General features: G+C 50.0%; 10 protein-coding genes across 10 annotated transcripts; 5 read left to right on the plus strand and 5 right to left on the minus strand.

Moving 5' to 3' along the window:
• Positions 1-148: 148 nt before the first annotated feature.
• On the plus strand, positions 149-2441 carry K460DRAFT_295182 (uncharacterized protein; the record flags this gene model as incomplete). The annotated part of the gene is made up of 2 exons (XM_040929542.1): positions 149-658; positions 711-2441. The coding sequence occupies 2 exons, from the start codon at positions 149-151 to the stop codon at positions 2439-2441; spliced, it is 2241 nt and encodes a 746-aa protein (XP_040783778.1).
• A 243-nt stretch (positions 2442-2684) lies between these two features.
• K460DRAFT_348020 (3-dehydroshikimate dehydratase) lies at positions 2685-3898 on the minus strand (the record flags this gene model as incomplete). The annotated part of the gene is made up of 1 exon (XM_040931366.1): positions 2685-3898. Exon 1 carries the CDS (start codon positions 3792-3794, stop codon positions 2685-2687), a length of 1110 nt encoding a protein of 369 aa, XP_040783779.1. The 5' UTR covers positions 3795-3898.
• Positions 3899-5257: 1359 nt separating this feature from the next.
• Positions 5258-6569, plus strand: K460DRAFT_348024 (uncharacterized protein; the record flags this gene model as incomplete). The annotated part of the gene is made up of 4 exons (XM_040931367.1): positions 5258-5655; positions 5720-5950; positions 6013-6077; positions 6135-6569. Exons 1-4 carry the CDS (start codon positions 5454-5456, stop codon positions 6567-6569), a joined length of 933 nt encoding a protein of 310 aa, XP_040783780.1. The 5' UTR covers positions 5258-5453.
• A 106-nt stretch (positions 6570-6675) lies between these two features.
• K460DRAFT_421028 (inositol monophosphatase) lies at positions 6676-8211 on the minus strand. The gene is made up of 6 exons (XM_040938114.1): positions 7970-8211; positions 7757-7808; positions 7625-7713; positions 7139-7574; positions 6956-7087; positions 6676-6900 (listed from the first exon to the last, which is right to left on the minus strand). The coding sequence occupies exons 1-6, from the start codon at positions 8154-8156 to the stop codon at positions 6792-6794; spliced, it is 1005 nt and encodes a 334-aa protein (XP_040783781.1). The 5' UTR covers positions 8157-8211; the 3' UTR covers positions 6676-6791.
• A 340-nt stretch (positions 8212-8551) lies between these two features.
• Positions 8552-9311, plus strand: K460DRAFT_371230 (Dehydroquinase). The gene has a single exon (XM_040934310.1). It carries the CDS (start codon positions 8664-8666, stop codon positions 9120-9122), a length of 459 nt encoding a protein of 152 aa, XP_040783782.1. The 5' UTR covers positions 8552-8663; the 3' UTR covers positions 9123-9311.
• K460DRAFT_371231 (uncharacterized protein) lies at positions 8832-12274 on the minus strand. The gene is made up of 3 exons (XM_040934311.1): positions 11616-12274; positions 11446-11570; positions 8832-11397 (listed from the first exon to the last, which is right to left on the minus strand). The coding sequence occupies exons 1-3, from the start codon at positions 11867-11869 to the stop codon at positions 9320-9322; spliced, it is 2457 nt and encodes an 818-aa protein (XP_040783783.1). The 5' UTR covers positions 11870-12274; the 3' UTR covers positions 8832-9319.
• A 190-nt stretch (positions 12275-12464) lies between these two features.
• K460DRAFT_371232 (uncharacterized protein) lies at positions 12465-13419 on the minus strand. The gene is made up of 3 exons (XM_040934312.1): positions 13268-13419; positions 13057-13187; positions 12465-12915 (listed from the first exon to the last, which is right to left on the minus strand). Exons 1-3 carry the CDS (start codon positions 13288-13290, stop codon positions 12902-12904), a joined length of 168 nt encoding a protein of 55 aa, XP_040783784.1. The 5' UTR covers positions 13291-13419; the 3' UTR covers positions 12465-12901.
• A 206-nt stretch (positions 13420-13625) lies between these two features.
• Positions 13626-15910, plus strand: K460DRAFT_295523 (uncharacterized protein; the record flags this gene model as incomplete). Its single annotated transcript, XM_040929568.1, has 2 exons — positions 13626-13686; positions 13821-15910. The coding sequence occupies 2 exons, from the start codon at positions 13626-13628 to the stop codon at positions 15908-15910; spliced, it is 2151 nt and encodes a 716-aa protein (XP_040783785.1).
• A 432-nt stretch (positions 15911-16342) lies between these two features.
• Positions 16343-17535, plus strand: K460DRAFT_410612 (uncharacterized protein; the record flags this gene model as incomplete). The annotated part of the gene is made up of 3 exons (XM_040937392.1): positions 16343-16432; positions 16485-16739; positions 16798-17535. The coding sequence occupies 3 exons, from the start codon at positions 16343-16345 to the stop codon at positions 17533-17535; spliced, it is 1083 nt and encodes a 360-aa protein (XP_040783786.1).
• A 123-nt stretch (positions 17536-17658) lies between these two features.
• On the minus strand, positions 17659-18248 carry K460DRAFT_380933 (uncharacterized protein; the record flags this gene model as incomplete). The annotated part of the gene is made up of 2 exons (XM_040935308.1): positions 17659-18044; positions 18125-18248. 2 exons carry the CDS (start codon positions 18246-18248, stop codon positions 17659-17661), a joined length of 510 nt encoding a protein of 169 aa, XP_040783787.1.
• Positions 18249-18260: the final 12 nt, after the last annotated feature.

Here is an 18260-nt window from a genome sequence, read left to right on the forward strand (position 1 = left end):
TTGTCCCGTAGCTTCTTGGGTAAGCAGCGACAATCCACAAACGAACAATGATTGCCCGCCCAGCTCTAACACTGTCGTCAATGTCTTCTTTCAGTCAATCTTGTTGAGATGAAGCCATGCTCGTCCCGCCTTGAATTGAGCAACACCGATGCCTTCGCAGGGCCAGGAAAAACGCCGACTAGCCACACAGGATGCGCCCGTAAAACGCTTTCGTGTTTCCAGGGCGTGCGACCAGTGCCGTACCGCGCGCGAGAAATGTGATGGAAACCAGCCAATATGTCTGCCATGCTTCGAGTTGAAGCGGGTGTGCACGTACACTTCAAACCCCCGGAAAAGAGGGTTGCAACCTGGCTACATACGAAGCCTTGAAACGACCCTGGCATTCGTATTTCAGCAAAGCTCTGAGATTGAAGACTTGGTGAACAGGCAGCTCGCGCAAGAAAACTCGGCTCTACTTGGAAGGGGTACCAAGGAATCAAACCAGCTACACAAGAACTGGAGGAAGAGCAGATTCTGCAGAGATGTCACCAGGGCATTGGCCGGAGAACAAATTAGTTCCAGAGATGAAAAACCGCCGAGTTCCGATGAAGACAGTGAAGTCGATGTGGAGGACGCAAGTCTTCTCAACATGACGCCGAATGCGCAACCCCAGGGGAGCGTAAGTTGTTCCTATAACCAGTACAGAGCTGTCTAACAACATTCATTAGCAGGCGCCCTGGACCTCCGATATGAATATTCCACAACACCTAGCAACGCCTTCTGTATCGGACCGCCATCATCCGAAGTCACAGCAACCGTCTCCCGGGCCGACACCCTTGCCAGCTGACTACTGGAAACTCCTTGAGACCTATTCTTCGTATACGCAGTGTTGGTTACCTATATGCGAGAACCTCGACGTTTTGAAATTGTCGTACTCCTACCCAGAGCAAGGTCTTGTCCTGTCTCCTGATATGCCTAGTTCAGGACATCATGCCGAGATGTGGAGCATTTTCGCGGTTGGATGTATCCAAGACTTGTCTAGCGTCACGGGGGCTCGAGAGCGCCATCGCGTCATGACTCCTAAGAGGCTTTATGATATTTCCCGGTTATTAATTCCAGATGAACTAGGAAAGTTCGACCTGAATCATATCAAGGCACTCCTCAATCTCGCGGTTTTCAACATTAGTAGGTCGCTTTTAAACGCCGCGTGGCTTCTTGTCGGTGCTGCCTCACGAATATTTCTTACGCTTGACGAATCATCAGAGGCCAACAGCCCTCGGCGTAAGAACGTTTTGGGAAGCTGTTTCCTGCTTGACAACCTCCTTTCTTTGCACTTGGACCGACGACCGTATCTGGAAAAGTCCGATCTTGCATGGGTGGGCAAGATTGAGGAGGATGGCATGGAAGAATGGCAGCCTTGGGTTGGGGATCTCAACCCAGGGCCAACGTCCCAACCCAAGTTGCCAACGCTAGCCTTGAGTAGTTTCAACAACCTCGTGGAAATAGTCGACATCCTCGTGAGCACCGCACGGAAACCAACTGCGAGGAACTTTCTTCACGAGATGATTGGGCGGCTTGAGATATGGAAATCCTCACTGCCACCAAAACTCGATTACATCCGCTCCGACTCGGCTTCAACCCCATTGACGCCACCCGCAGTGTTATTACAGCTTACCTATTTTGCCACTGCCTTTGCATTGGTTCCATCTCAGGCCTGGCTTCAGCGAGTATTGGAGTTGCTCGAAGTGCTCAGAGATCAGTTTGGATTCGCAAAGGCACCCTCGATTGTTATCTGTTTGATGCAAAATATCAAAAGAGGCACTAATAGCCTGAATATCGATCAGGCGATCCGCATACGAATGCTCAATCTCTTTTCAGACTTTGACCACGCGCGCGCTTCTACTTCGGGGGAAGTTCTGTTGAACTCGCAAAGCATGCCGAACACTCTCGCCTACACTCCCCCGAGTTTTGTTCAAATGCGCAATCCCGAAATGATCCAGCCATCTCATCAATCCTTTTCTCCTCATATTGGCGAACCGATTCCTGAGCGATACCCACCGCCGCCCGGCTCCTCTTCACTCCTCGACGACCTGCTGCCAGACATGAATTCCAACCATCAACAGCACACTCTACAATCCCTTAACACTCTACCTTTCAATCTCGCCAACAGTGGTCCAACCATTGAACGACCGCCACTTGACGCTTACGATCCATACAATGCTTTTGTTTCGGGCGACCTAGAAAGCTTTTTTGATGAACTTGCTTCACTTCATGGTGACAAAAAATTACAAAATCAGCCTCAGTTCATGCAGAATCTGGGTTTCTCGTCAGAAGTAAGCATGGCCGACCTACTGGCTGCGGATGCGGGCCGCTTCATGCCGTCACCCTCGTCAAATCTTGCACAAGGAAACAATGATCAGTCCCCGAATTTCTCAATGGATGCCTTCTACGACCCTGGATGAGCAAACTGATATAGTGTCTAAAAGTTCTCTGGGGCCTCACACAGGGATCCATATCTCTAGTAATTGCGCAACGATATCTCAATAGTATCAAATGTAGTTTAAAATTTCATGGCTCATGGTTCATGGCTCATAGCTCATAGCTCATAGCTCATAGCTTCATTATGGGTCCTTAGACTCCAAGAAAAGGTACAATATAATAATATGAACAATGAATGGCGTTATAAAATGTTCCCCCTCTGTGCTTTACAAGCGTGCAAGCTCGGCTTCCCGTGTGGCAAGTTCAATACTACCTCCCTTCCTACCATTGCCTTCCCCCACTCTTAATCGGCCATGGCCCATACCAATATCAAGCTCCAAGTCTTTCACCATTCTCTCCCACGAATTTCCGGCCCGCTCGGCCAACTCTTCTACAACGCTGTGTTCTGTCTTGTTCATGACTCGGTTGAACAGTTCCATGCTGACCCAACCATCGAACCCAATATCCTTAATGATAGCGTGTGCGACATCCCTAACCGGCAAGTACGCACCATGCTCCTTTTCGCCATAGAATAGCCTGCAATTCCTGCTCCAAGACATGCGAGCTGGCTGTTCAGCATTGTAAAATGGGTGGCCGGGTGCCAAGGGCTGTTCCAGACGTTCGGCGTCGACAATCTGGATAAAGAAGATCTTCTCTCTATGCGGCTTGATTTGATCGACCATTCGCCGTATCGATTCGCGGACTTCCTGTTCGGCCTGGGGAGTTTTCCTCGTATTCGAAGTGGGATCCGCGTATATCCTGCCTAAGATATTGAAGCTGTCGAGACAGATACCAAAGTTCGATCGATCAACACGCTGGACGATATCCCAACATACTTCCCACTTATCCACGTACGTTCCCCAGCTCAGACTTTCGTATGCGAATCGTATGATTGGTGTTTGTTGAAGACCGAGGTCTGCGAGCTCTTGGAGGTCGCTTGCGATCAGCTCGACGTCCGAAGAGATCTGATCTTGTGGTAAGAACGAGGAAGGAACTTGGATGATATCTGTGTGTAGGACATGGGCCAATTCCATCCATAGCTTAATTTCTTGTATCCGTTCGCCGTGTCTCTTCCTATCCAGTAATCCCTCATAGTGCATGAAAGGTTGCAGGCATATGATTTCGAGATTTAGTGAATCGCAGAGGTCTCGAATGGAGGCAGAGGCTGCAAGCAGATCCGATGCTGACTCGGAACCGGCATGGTCGACTAAGTCCTCATAGAAGAGTTCGATGCCTTCTAAACCGTGCTTTGCGGCCATGGACAGCTTGTGTTCGAGGTTATGCCCTGCGTAGCATCGTCCTAAGGACATAGAGGAGATACCTGGACGACACGGCATTTTCGAGGATTTGTAGGAACGCGCTAAAGGGTATGCAGGAAAGATATGATGTGAATTCAAATTGATTCTAGGACTTTTGAGGTTGGAAAATAGTACGATGGATAACGCGCATTCAAAGATGATTGGGGTATATATGGTAGCGACCTGTAACGAGGAGTTCGCTGAACGAGGACTAGCTCATAGCTCATGTGATCCCGCTTTTGCCCACGGGCAAATCTTTGATCCTCGACGAAGCGGAACAATCCAAAAAGACCTAAAGAGCTCCATCTTCAACCGTGCTGTGCCGTCACAAGCAGTAAGAAAGGTTGATATCGCTGATGGGGACTGTTAGTACTAACCGGGCGGAAAAGAATTCATACCCGGCTCTCGGCGCCACGTCGGGATCGATCATCATCATAATTACCAAGCTCGACCACCGCAAAACCCAGCACGATACGAGGCTTGTTCTTCCTTTGGTCAAACGATCTGTCGTCGAAGTTTACTCACGTTTGGAGTTATCCCCACAGCGATGACGTCATCCGGCCAACTCGTGTGGACAACCCGTGATCTCGCAACTGTAGTCTCTTCGCATCCTTAATAGCAGCCTGATTACATTATTTGGAGGTTACTTCTCATCATAGACTTAAATCAGTCTGTATCTTCTATAATTTCGTACACGAAGACTTACAAAACTTCATACTGCCTAGGAGTAGTATTAAGAGTGATGAAGTCCTAAGTCTCACACTAATTTTCCACGAACGTTGAAATATTCTCCGCTGTGCAAGAGTATTAATTGGTGGTTTCAAGAAGCCAGCATCAACGTGGATTCGTTAAGGATGGAATGGCCAGCGTCTTTCTCATGAAAGCCGAATTAGCTCATCATACATGACGCCCATGATGCAACTGAGGATGCGGTATAGACGCGTCAGTTGTAGATGGCTTTGGGTGTCGGTGGATCTTCTAGGAGGGTGAGGAGCCCCATTCTGAATATGGTTGATGACTGTGCTAGGTTCTTTCACAAGTACAAATTTGACTAGCGACAAAGATGAAATCGGAATCCTTGAAGTAGAGCTCACAGCAATTGGCATTCAACGAACTGTACATATATATTCCGCCCAACAAAAGGTCTTAGAGACGCGTTCTGTGGAGGTGTGGAGAAGCAAGCCACGAAACCAAGGAGATGGAATGATGACAAAATACGGCCGCTCATTTGTTAGGTGGCTTGCAGCGACAGCCAACTCGCCTTACTCCATCCTTCTCCCGGACCGTTACTGATGTTGTTTAGAATCTACTAGGCTCGGATCAAGATATGATGTGATGAACGTGAACTGTATCATTGCAGGGGCGGATGCGCATTTTTACGCGAGGGGATGGCAAATCATGGCGCGGTTCGCCGATTGGACGGTGAACGTCGGGCCGCGGCCTAGCTGGAAGCAGAATGACCCACTCTTCATGCCATTCGAGAAGACATTCTCCGCCAATTTAGTGGACTGGAGATGTGGATAAAATATGCACTGGGCAATTTTGGGGTCTCCAGCTCCTTCAGTATATGCTTCATAAAATCACGATAATCCTGGATCCTACCGTTCGTATCCGCCCTCCATTCTTGACTTTCCAGTAGAGAAGCTACCCGAGCGATCAATTGAGACTGCATCAAGCACACCACGATCATCTTTCACCATGTCAACCGAGATCGTAACACCGGAATTATCGCAGGTTGAGCGCCATGGCTACCTCTTTGGCCATCCCATCTCACACTCCATGTCGCCTCTGCTGCACAAGACTGTATACGACAGCTTAGGTCTGAACTGGGCGCAAATTCCTATGGACTCAACGGACATGAATCTCTTCCTGCAGCTAATAAAACACCCGCAATTCTACGGTTCGTTTCATCTAACATGTTCAATGAATACCAAACAAGACCTCCTTAGCTTACAATCACGCAGGAGCTTCCGTAACGATGCCTCACAAAGTGGCCATTATCAAGCATCTCGACAGTCTTACAGAAGAAGGCGCAGCCGTAGGTGCTGTGAACACCATTTTCCTTGAAGAAGACTCAGCCGGAAGACGCTTGTTCAAGGGGACGAACACAGATGTCATCGGAGTCAGAGACGCATTCCGCTACAACGTTGATTCAGAAAAATTCCACAACCGGCCGGCACTAGTGATCGGCGGAGGTTAGTAAATATATTTTGCACAATAACCTTAAGCCACAACTGACCTTGTATTTCCAATCTAGGTGGTGCAGCGAGAAGTGCAGTTTACGCTCTGAGGACGTGGATGAAAGCCAGCGCGATCTATCTTGTAAGGATATGCCGATGTTGACAAACTATCATACACACGCTGACTTTGCATCATCAGGTGAACAGAGATCCAGAGGAAGTGCGCGCTGTCATCGATGAATGCACAGCTCGAGGCTACGGCGACTCATTAGTTCACGTGGAAACCGTGGCGCAAGCAGAGAAATTAGAAGGCGTAGGCGCTATCGTAGCCTGCATACCGAATCTCACCCCCAAATCAACGCAGGAAAAGGAGGCACGTAATATCCTCGAATGCTTCCTGCAGAAAGATTCTCCCAAAGGTGCTATCCTAGAGATGTGCTATCACCCCACCCCGTGGACGGAGATCGTTGAGATTAGTCAGAAGGCTGACTGGCAGGTTGTTATTGGAACGGAGGCTTTGATATATCAAGGCTTGGAGCAGGATAGGTATTGGACAGGGAAGGAGGTGAAGCAATTACCAGTGGAAAAGGTACAAGAAGCTATTGCAGCAAAGCTAAATGAACCGAAACTGTAGATAACATGTAATGATAAAACTTCACAAGTTGCAAAACCACAATTTCCGCTGCCAAGATGTGTCGACCTGATGAAACTCGTAGCACGAAGTAATGAACGCAATATATCTTCGAATCTCGTCAATCAGGCTGAGTGGTATCAATGCATTAATGTCTTATGCGAAGTTCGTGATCTATTGTAAGGGTGGACAACTGAGGAACGAAGTCATACAAAGATTACCCTGCTACGCACCAGGGCGCGAGTAGTCTAAGTTACGAACCCGTCGCCAGACCTCCCGCACGGTTCTCTCTTGGCCTTGTCGCCCTGTTTCATTCGACGATGGACCTGCAGGGCTGCGGAGAAATTAGCACCCATGGCCGAAGCTATTCACAATATAGTATAACTTACCGAATGGCCAAGTATAGCCGACTGCCTAGTCGAACCTCCTCAATCGGGGCTGTAGCAGGGTCCTCAGGCGGATTGGCCGTCGTGATCAATCCGCCAGCTTCCTGCAGAATCGCAATCCCGGCCGCGACATCCCTGTTCGATCGTAAGTAGGCATTTCATTGCACTGAATAGGGAGTTTCTTACCACTCCCAGCAGCCACCCTCCCACCAGATATCAAAAGCGCCCATAGCAACGTACGCCAAATCTAGGGTTGCACTCCCCAGACTTCTGACTCCATGCACCATGCCGCCCCTTCCGCCTCTTCCACCAACTTCCGCTGCCATGTTCACAAAACTCTCGATCTTCCTGTGCAGATTGGAATCTGGAGCATCTCTTCTATCTTTCCCCCACTCACAAGAGAAGATGCAGCCACTAGGCGCATTTGAGGGCAAGGCCGGCACGGGTGTGCGTACAAGAGGAAGCTGCTGCGTTTCATTGAGGAAAGCGCCACGACCGGCGCATGATGAAAAGAACTGGTTAATAAATGGAGCATAGATGACTCCTATCAACGGCTTCTGTTTGTGAATAAACGCGATCGAGACGCAGAACATGGGGAAGAGGTGGATGTAGTTCACCGTGCCTGTAAGGACCGTCAGAGGATATTGCGAGTCGAGGATGAATCATGTATACCATCAAGAGGGTCGACACACCAAGTCATGTCATCGTTGATCAGGTAGTCTCGTGATGTGCCTTTGCTGTAAGACTCTTCGCCGACAAACCTGTAATTTGTTAGCGGTGTCGCTTTTGAAATAGGTGACTTACTTATGCGAAGGGTATTTCTCCATAATTTGGCCCTTGATAAATGCCTCAACATCTGAGGTATGATTAGCGTTCCAATTTTGGATGTCTTCAGTACACCATATGGCGACAAAATTTGGGGCGTAATTAAATTTGAAACAGGATGAGGGCGGTAGGTTGTCAGGGTATTGCCCAACCCTTTTCCATAGGCAAAAAGGCGTGGTGTTTGCAACCTACTTTCATCTGTTTCCGTCACCAAATCCACCGCATTCTCCTTCTGCACATGTTCTTGCTCTTTCTGTGACCCGCTTCCACCGCTTATCCTCAACTGCGCTGCATCCGTAAGCATCTTCCCCGCTTGCTTGCCCAGCTCCACGGCAAACGCGTAAATTCCGTCCAATTCATCTCTAGAAAGGTCGCCCATTGTGTATCTGTAGGTGTTTGCAAGCCAAGTGATCGGAAAGATAGCAGAATGGTCATTGTGGTCAGCACGTTAGCGATGGGGCAGATCGCGTCGCAAATCCCGCCCTAAGCCGTCGACAGCAGAAACCGGCTAGTCGCGGGGTTGCCCGGGGCTAAGACCAGCGCTCTCGCTCCTAACTATTTTTCAACCCTTTCGAGATTGCATACCGCCTGCTTATCAAACATAGTAATTCCGTATCTTCATAACCTCACGTTGATTGTGATCTTTTACCAGCTGAAATGAGTGTCATATGCTGAAGGCAAGCTCCATGTCGGACTGACTCTCCGGTTAGTGCAGGGGAGATGTCAGGGCTAAGTACTTTTCCGACCACATCGGAGCTCAACTGGACTCAACTTCAACAAGATCCGATATAATTGATCCCATCTACAACTAACTGCTGCAAGTCCCTACACCAACCTCAACTACCTGTTGCCCTACTCTTCACCTACCTACCGAACGCAAAACAAAATGGCCAAATCCATCCTACTCATCAATGGCCCAAACTTAAACTTACTGGGAACGCGCGAGCCCTCAATATACGGCACCACCACACTCCCTGATGTAATCGACTCGGCAACAGCACAATGCGACCGCCTCTCTATCAAATTCACACACATCCAGTCCAACCACGAAGGCGTGCTAGTCGACCGCATCCACGAAGCGCGCGGGCACGTTGACGCGATAGTGATTAACCCCGGAGCACTAACGCACACGAGCGTAGCGCTGAGAGACGCGCTGGTGGGCGTGGACATTCCGTTTGTCGAGGTGCATATTAGTAACATTCATAAGCGGGAGGCGTTTCGACATCACAGTTATCTGAGTGACAAGGCGGAGGCGGTGATTTGTGGATTGGGGGTGTTTGGGTATGAGGCTGCGATTGACTGGGTTGCGAAGTATGTTGAGGTGAAGGGCAACGCGCGGTTATGATTGAGATCTGGAAATGATTTCTATTCGCTTTGATTTATACGCTAAAGCGAAGTTCTACTGCTGAATGGAATTGTCGTGTGGGTCGGATGAATTGAGAAGAAAACGCTTCGTGAGTTCATGAATATAGTAAATACCGTGACCGCCCATCTCTCATAACTCGATGCAAATTTTATACTTCCCGTCTAATCGCGACGTTCCTACGCGTCTACCACTTCATCTCTCGAATTATATCCACGATCAAAGTCAGGTAGCTCTACTTGATACTCCCGTGCCAACTTGCTAGAATCATGCGACGCGGTCGAGGCTTGCGAATCGTGTGAGGCATCCCGCTTATGCATACGGAAGTAGCTTTGTGCACCATCAACACCTTGAACAGTGTCGACATTTCTCGAACGAGCTTGTCGTTCAAGATGTTCAGTCCGTGCCTGTTGCGCCTTTAGAGATTGCAGAGGAATGGATGGTGGACTGTAGGCTTTGTAAAGGGAGGGTAGGGCTGGGCTGGGCTGCGGCGAGCTGTGTTCGCTATTGGGCTCTGACGATGGTGGAGAGTAGTATTGCGAGTACCGGGACGCGTTTGTCTTCGTCGCGGGAAGCTGCGAGGACGCCGTCTGTGAAGGTGTATACGAAATGCTGTTACTTGGTGTCCTGGAGTGAGGGCGTGGGGCACCTAGTCCGCCAACCTTTAAGCTGGTTGGGAGTGCCGTAAATGGAGCGGATTGGGTGCGGGGATTCGACGGTCTATAGGATCGTTGTTGGTGTGGAATCGATGCGGTACTTGTATGGGAATCTGGGAGGCTGAATAGCAACTCATCAGTTATCGGCCTGTTGTATATATTGGGCTGCATCTGCTCAGAAGGAAGACTTGAATTCTCCTGCAATGCAGCGTCACTATCGGCGGATAGCTCCCCAATAACGGTGCCTTTTTGTGGAGGCGTCGCGTCAAGCTCAAAGACATGCGATGCCTGCTGCGGCGCATTCCGCAGACTTGGTTCTGTAGGCAGTGTCGATTTCAGCGGCGCTTCGTACAGACCCTCGGAACCAACGAGATGTAGTTTACTTGCTACTTCTTCAAGATTGGGGACGTATTGCTGTAAAAGTGCAGCTTCTTCCTTGGGGTTGACCATATGAAGGCTTCCCACTTGTGACTGGGGCTTCGGTGTTCCAGATGGCTCTAACTTAGCCTTCTGGGGCCCTTGATATGTAACCCTCGCATTAGGCAATATCGAGTCCGCGGTGGTTAGAGTTCTTTTTTCCGCTCGCAAATTTGGGAGTGAATTGTCTCCACCTAACCCAAGTTGGGGCTTCAAGTGTTTCTGACCTGATTTGTATGTTGCAGGTGTTGCCAACATCTCTACTGGTAACGTGGAGAATAGTTGCTGCGGCGATTGATTGGTACCGGTCGCATTTGCAACAAAGGGTTGAGAGGATGCTACGGGTACAACTGGATCTGAGAAACCTACGTTCAGGTCGGGCATAGACCTACGTACTGAATCAACCATGGATGTGGGTGCAAGATTCGACACAAACTTCTCTTTTGTGTTCGCCACGTTCTGTGCGCTCATGTGATGAGTGTTTTGAGATGATCCGGGCTGAGGCAGATGTCGCATATCCATTGACTTAGGTCGTAAACTGTTAACAAGGGGAGAACTTTTGGGACTGTTGTTCCGACTATTCGGGACGCTAATCGGACGATATCTGGAGCGCGAGTCTCTTCCTGTTACAGGCAGCGCTGGTGGTGGCTTAGGCGACGCAGTGAGGTCTATAGACTGGGATTTTGTCTTTGTAGCTTGCTGTCGAGAAGAATTCGGCTTGCCGGGTAGAGGTGGACTCAGGAGCTCCGGCGATGAGTTTTGTGAATTCATTCGAGGTCTTGGTATCTCCGAAGCGGAATGAGAGTGCTTATGGCCATCAGAAGGAGGTGGAGGAATGACCGCCATTACCGGGGGAGGATCTTTACCCAAGAGTATCTGATAGCATTTGCGCTGGTCCTCAGAAGAGAGTTGGGAAACGAAAGGTGTTCCTAGGAAATTCTCCTGCACTTCTTTCTGATTCAGCTGGGCGCGAATGGATTGCACCTCTTCTCCGTAATGTTGACAAAGGAAAAGTATATCTTTCCGCGGGTCCCAGGCCAGATCTCGGACCCGACACAAGTGAACTAGTGTTTTGACCAAATGTAGCATGTTTAGGCATTTGTAGGTCTTCAACTTTGCGTCCTTCAAGCTCAAGAGCACGAGATTGGCGCTGATCATACCACTCGATGGAGTGCCGTAGGAGCCTGTGTACTGTAAGCATAAGATGTATGTCGTCGATGGTATAGACTCACCCGGTGGTATGAGATTAACTTCGATAGTTGCCGCATTAATGCACTCTGCGTCTTTATAGGCTGGCCCCGTTCGAACAAGAACCTTCGCGGGAAATAGCGAATTCATTCCATCGGGTAACTGAGCACTGCCCCTGTTAGCTTGTATATCACAAGCTCGATATGAAGCCTACCGTTTATCTGCCCCTAGCTTCGCCTTGATCCTGTTGAAGTCCCTATCATCATAAGCGATGTGGAGATCCGATATATCGCGGCGATAGCCCAAGCAGAGCATCTCGAGACCTCCCATGACGCCATACGCGAACTTCTTTTTCTCGAAGAGATTTCGAATGTGATCCGCCGCTGCTAGAACATTTTCCCTTGGCGGTATCTTGACATCGTTCCCTTGCTGTATTTTCTGCTTGATGAACTCCTTGTTGGCCGCCATGACAGTGGATTCAGTGGAGGAACAACAGATTGCGATGGAAAGTAATCATGGAAGAATGATAGCTGAATCGGAGCAGGATAATGAGTATGATATCTTTTATAGTAAGCGTGCAGGAGGATTGGTGGTCGTAAGTCCTAATATCTTAGCAAGGTGAGTGAACGGTAGAGTGTCTCGCTGCAGCTTCGCGGTTCTGCTGCATGGGTAAGGTCTCATTTAAGGAACCGGATTATCAGGCTCAGCAAATCCCCCACAAGCGCACCTGAACGTAGGCCTCCCGAACAGTAGTGCTGACAGACGCCCCGATTGGCTTAGACAGACCTGCATGATAAGCGGGGTCTAGGTGGGCTGAACGGGCTGAAATGCAAGTTTAAAGAAGGAAACGGCAGACATTGAAGGAAATCAAAATTCCGCGCGCGCTATCAAGATTTCAAGGTTGTGGTGTAACGGGCGAATCAAGCGGCGAAACCGATACTGCGGGTGCTGTAAGGATGGTTGGGTTTGGAGTGTGGAGGCTGAGTGTGTTATTAATAGCAACGAGTTTGTGGCCCTGTCGAAGCTGGCTAACCGACGCTGCGGAGGCCTTGGGTAAGCTAGAATGAGATTGAAATAGTATTTCGGCGCAATTGAATTGTTTCTAGGTAGTTGAGAGGTCTTCTTCCGAACAGTGCAACTTTGCGCGTGCTCATATAGCACAGGTGAAGCTCTGGGCCAGGCCAGCCTCCAGGGAAAAGATGGTGCAGTGGGCATGTTGCTTCCCGATAGTTCATGGAACAGTTGTTCTAGTGTCGATAAACGGTGACTCTTTCGCTAGATCGATGATTTCGATACCCGTACAAATTGCAAGATCCTCGCCGGACCTAGTATCGTTGGGCCATGTTCAAAATCATAACAGAAACAGCGACAAGAACCGGACGACATTCTTCGTCCAACAAATAACGCCAACCCGCATGAAGCAGAATCTAGGATACCGCCACAATTTATCTTGTGGTCGCCGATAGGTGAATAATGGTACCCGTCGTCACTGCGGTGAGCTCAAACACCGCCACCTGCCAGTTAATGTCAGCCTTTCTCCGTCGTAGATGATATCGAATGTTATTCAATGAGGAATTGTAGTCCTGAAAGTGCTTCGCAGTTCCCTCATTGCTGAAGCCCCGGACGAACCGGTCTGCTCGGATCAAGTGACCTACCTGACCTGTCCACAGATACGCTATAGTCGCCAATAGCGCGTTCCCTCCGCTTGTCGGCTAGGGTCTTTGATTTGAACGCGACATATCCGCTGCCGAGAGTAAATAAGGAGAAGAGAGTGAGGTTGCGCGGGCTGGATGTGGGTATTATTGTTAGCACAGCTGCGGGAGGCGGAGGCAGGGCTCGGAGGCAAGCCACTGACGATGACCTTACGTGAGGAGCTTGGAGTATGCCATTGGGTCTGTATAAGCCGCTGAATGTGTCCGAGGGTGTATTATGAAGGGGAGATGAATGCTAGTAGATTGATGAAGGCGGTAGAAGTTTGTTGAGAAAGGAAATGTCTTCGAGGTCTGTCGTGTGATGTATTTCCCCTCTGAAGCGGTGACGCGCCTTCCCCAGATCAGCTCTCGCATCCCTGCCTATCGATAGGAAGGCCTCGACCTCCGATGTGTTGGCCAATAAGTGCGCTCCTCAGCCGAACCTACACCGCCCGGTGGCAGAAAAGTCCATCGTAGCTTCCCAATTCCACATCTCTGCTTCTCCGCCCGTCAAACAGTTATTGCACAGCAACATGCCTCTTCCCAAGCGCCAGACGATACCGGCGAAGGCAGAGAAGGCTAGTGCTCCGCCCAGTAAGTTTCTTCATCTACATTATGCCCCAGTAACTGCATCCTGCGCATATTGCTGTGCGCTTAGACAATCTTGTATTACACAAAAACGCCCTTTTGCATAGAAGAAGATCATAGGCTGACAAGCAACTGTGTAGGCGACTCGAGATTCGCAAACTTTGAAACCGACCCGAAGTTCCGACTCCCCTCGAAGAAGCACACCAAGACCAAGCTCGACACACGATTCTCGCGGCTACGGAATGACCCCGACTTCTACAACAAGGCCACTGTCGACAAGTATGGTCGCAAGATATCCAAGGAGGCTGGCAAAAAGGCCATCGACAGACTATATGCGGTAGAAGATGAGGATGAAGACGAAGACGAAGACGACGCCGATGACAAAGAAGAGGAGCAGGAGTTGGAGCGGCCGACGGAGAAGAAGCGAGACAAGGCTGTCTTGAAGGAATTGCAGAGGGTAGAGATGCAAGGCTTTGATCCAATCAGAGATGGAGGGCTAGAGTCTTCTTCAGACGAAAGCTCTAGCGACGAAGAGGAGGACGATATCGAGGAACAAGCAGAGCTTGCAGGCGATGGCAATGCAGTACCCACGGGAGACATCTCATCGCGCTTGGCTGCGGTGAACATGGACTTCGATAACATACGCGCGACCGATATCATGGCTGTAGCGAATTCATTCGTTCCGCCCGACGGGAGGATACTCAACGTTGTCATATATCCGAGCGAATTTGGCATGGAGCGGTTACAGCGGGAGGAGATCGAAGGTCCACCGCGCGAGATCTTCGCTTCGACGGCAAATAAAAACAAGGACAACATCACCACACTCAATGAGTCTCCAGATGTGTCAGGATCTGAGGTTGAGGTTGAGGTTGAGGATGAGAATGAGAATGAGGATCAAATAAAGTCGAAGCTACAGGGAGATGACACGGGCGAAGAATTCGATTCAACCGCGTTGCGTAGCTATCAGCTCGATCGATTGCGATACTACTATGCCGTCATTACATGCTCCTCAGCAAACGTGGCCAAGGCAATCTACGACAACCTAGACGGACGAGAGTATCTAACGAGCGCAAACTTTTTCGATCTTCGGTTTGTTCCAGACGGTACCACGTTTGATCAGGACGCCCACGATGAGTGTAGGAAGCTACCGGACGGTTACAAGCCGAATGAGTTCACCACAGGCGCGCTTACCCACTCGAAGGTCAAGTTAACCTGGGACGCCGACGATGCGACTAGGCAAGAAGTGCAAAAACGCGCATTCTCTCGCAAGGAGATCGATGAGAATGAGCTGCAAGCATATCTAGGCACAGATGAGTCCTCCTCGGAAGATGAGGTCGAGGTTGCGAAAGCCGACAAGGCAGCCAACCTCCGTAAAGCCTTGGGTCTTGAGGCCTCAGGTAAATCAACAAAGCCGAAGCAAAAAGCTTCAGCCAAGAGAGACCGCGACTTCCCTAAGCCAGATGGCGAAATGGAGATTACTTTCACCGGCGGCTTGTTAAGTGATGCAACAAAGGGCTCCGTGTTTGAGAACGAGATCCCGATTCAAGAGACAACTATGGAGAAGTACGTCCGCAAGGAAAAGGAGAGAAAGTTAAGGCGTAAAGAGCGCGCGCAGGCCAGGAGAGAAGGTCGAGATCCCGATGCCACGATTGTGGAGGCTGTGGAGACAGCACCAGAGTCTGACGATGATGATCCTTTCAATGATCCTTTCTTTGGGGACGATCCCAAAGAAGCCGCGAAGGCCTCCAAAGTCGATTATAAGGCGAAGAGAGCGAAGAAGCGGGAAGAAAAGGAGCAGCAGGAACAAGCAGCGGCAGCCGAGCGTGCCAACCTTGAACTACTCATGGCGGACGACGACTCGAAGTTGCGCCACTTCAACATGAACGAGATTGTCAAAGCCGAGAAGGCCAAGAAGAAGGGAAAGAAGGCCAAGAAAGATGTGCCTGTGGTTGAGGATAACTTCAAGATCAACACGGCTGATCCCCGATTTGCGAAGTTGTACGACAGCCATGAGTTTGCTATTGACCCAACGAACCCACGGTTCAAGGACACGGCAGCTATGAAGGCGCTGCTTGAGGAGGGTCGCAGTAAACGGAAGCAGGGTAACGATGATGACGATGAGCCTGGGCGTGGGCGTGGTGCTAAGAAATCCAAGAAGGATCAAAATGCTGGTGAGGATGATGTTAAGAAGCTGGCGGCTCGTATCAAGGCGAAGAGCAAGCTGATGTAAGGGCTGAGATAGCTCTCTCGTAATTGATACCCTTTGTAGTCGCTCAGGCCTTTCCAAAGTCTTTCAAACCATATACTTTTGTTCGTTTATGGCCCTTTGCTAAAAGATGCCTACACCTACCGAAGAGTTTATCACTTGGTAGCTCCTTCCTCCCGGTGCTCTTGCCTCGTGGCTAGTGCATAGCGCACGCGGACTAGCATTCTTCTCCGATCTCTCTCGTGTCTCGTATCATTCTTTAGCTGCTTATTTCTCCACCTTCAGCCCGCTCCTGTCACCCTACGCCTCTGATTCATCTATATCCCTCTATCGTCTCCCCCGCAAGACCTGTCGTAATGCCCCATTCAGGGCTACATCCCAATCATTCTTCGACTGCATCTCGTTCACTCGAACGGATCATCTTGTCCTCTCAATCTTCGACGACCATTCCCTTATATGGCCCCGCCATGGGTCATGTTCGATAGCGCTGCATCATACGGTGGAAATTGCGCCAATGGAGCAGAACCAGACATCGCTAGGGTAGGGGTCAGTGTAACTAGTCATTTCTCATGTGTGCATATTCACTGATAATGTACAGGTCGTTCTCTCCTTTGTGATCGCGAGCATCATGACGACGACAGCTTCAGTACTCGCTATGCTTCTCGACCAAGCCTTTGATTCAAAGGGCCGGTTCACACTGAAAGCACCCGTCAAGTATATCCGCGAACGGTTCCTAGATACAGAGTGGAAGAAAGACTATGCATGGCGGCCGTTCCTAGACCCGCTCATCATAGGGCTGGGTGATCAGCAGCTCATCACAGGCTACGCGGTGTTGCTCAGCGGATGGATAAAGGTGAATGCATTTTTAAATCCAAACTCCCCCTCACAGCATTAATTGGGGTCGCGAATAGGTCGCGCAAAAGTCCTTCAAGGTCCAAGGCGCCCACTTCGTCCTTATCCTCTATATCTGCGCCCTCTCCTCCTCGTCCCACCTCGCCGCCCTCATCACGCTACGCAAATACTTTCGCAAGTATAAACTTATCGCCAAAATCCGCATCACCTTCGTGATATTCTTCGCCGTCTTCCTTTTCGCATCCATGATCGCCGCGATTTGCATGTCACCTACCACCATCGAACACGGCGACGGAACAACAGAGGAGAGAAGCCGTGTTCAACGATTGTCGTTCCTCGTTCCACTGTTTTTGATTCTAGTCGGGTTTTCAACAGCGCTAGTGTGCATCTTGTATGATCCACAAAGCAAGAGTCTCGCTTCTCGCGCGTCATCAAGTTCTTCGGGGAGCACGATGATGGGTCTTATTCAGCGCGTTACAGAGCCGCCTCATGGCATCAGCTTGCCAGCTCATCTCGGCCTACAGATCATATACTATCTCTTTCTCAATCCGTTGATCGCCTTTGCGGTTCAGATCCTGCTAGCCATCCTGTCTGCTATTCTAGTCTTGAGTCAGAAGTTCGCTGTTCCGGATGATGCGAAGCGGTTCTGCGGACTGCAGGATGAACTGGAGAATATTTGGGGGTTTGGCCAGACGCTGAGTGTTGCCATGCTGTTACTGCCGGCTTTGAGCGCTACGCATACGTATCTCGAAGGCAGACAGGATATTAGCCAAGGGTTCACTAGGTCGAAAGATTGAGTCTGCGTAAAGTAGACACCATTCGTTCGGTCTTCAAACCAACATCATGCTTGACCGACGCACAAATTCTTCCAATTCTTGTCCTGGGTATTTGGGTATCGTCTCAACTTAAAACATTTGTCTTCACCGTCTCGCTTTGTTCACGACCTTCTTCTCGTCTGTGCTATCCTCTTCATCTCCAGTACCATGCATACTCTCCGCAAAACCAACCCACTCCTGCATCCCCCTAACAAACACATCCTGCGCGCCATCCACCTCCCCCCCATGCCCCCAAACCACCATCTCATCGAACTCGCCTATTTGTTCCGCAATCTTGACTTCCACCGGCAAACTCTCTTCTTCGTCCGCTTCTTCTACATCATCGCCATCCGCCCCGTCGTTATTCCCTGGAGCCTGAGAGTGCGGCAATGTTTTATCTGTGACATGCAGTATAGCGCCGGTGTAATTCGCTGGGAGCGGGAGCGCTGTGCCGTGTAGATGGCGGCCGCGGAAAAATGCGTGCTGTTTTCCTGTCGCGGTCATTCAGTTAGTTACTGCAAAAGTCGGGGGTTACGTGCGTGGCCGTTAGGTGGGTGGGAGATATGGGTACCTTTGCTATCAGTCTCGGGCTTCCAGTATTGCTGTGCGTTGTTTATGGGGCCGTTGTGATTTATGCGGGCGGGGAGGAGGTTTGGCGTGCATTTTTGGGTGCGGGCGGGCTGGATGGAAAGCATATTGAGACGAGG

This window comes from Cucurbitaria berberidis (assembly GCF_010015615.1).
Source record: "Cucurbitaria berberidis CBS 394.84 unplaced genomic scaffold K460scaffold_6, whole genome shotgun sequence".
NCBI classification, from domain to species: Eukaryota; Fungi; Ascomycota; class Dothideomycetes; order Pleosporales; family Cucurbitariaceae; genus Cucurbitaria; species Cucurbitaria berberidis.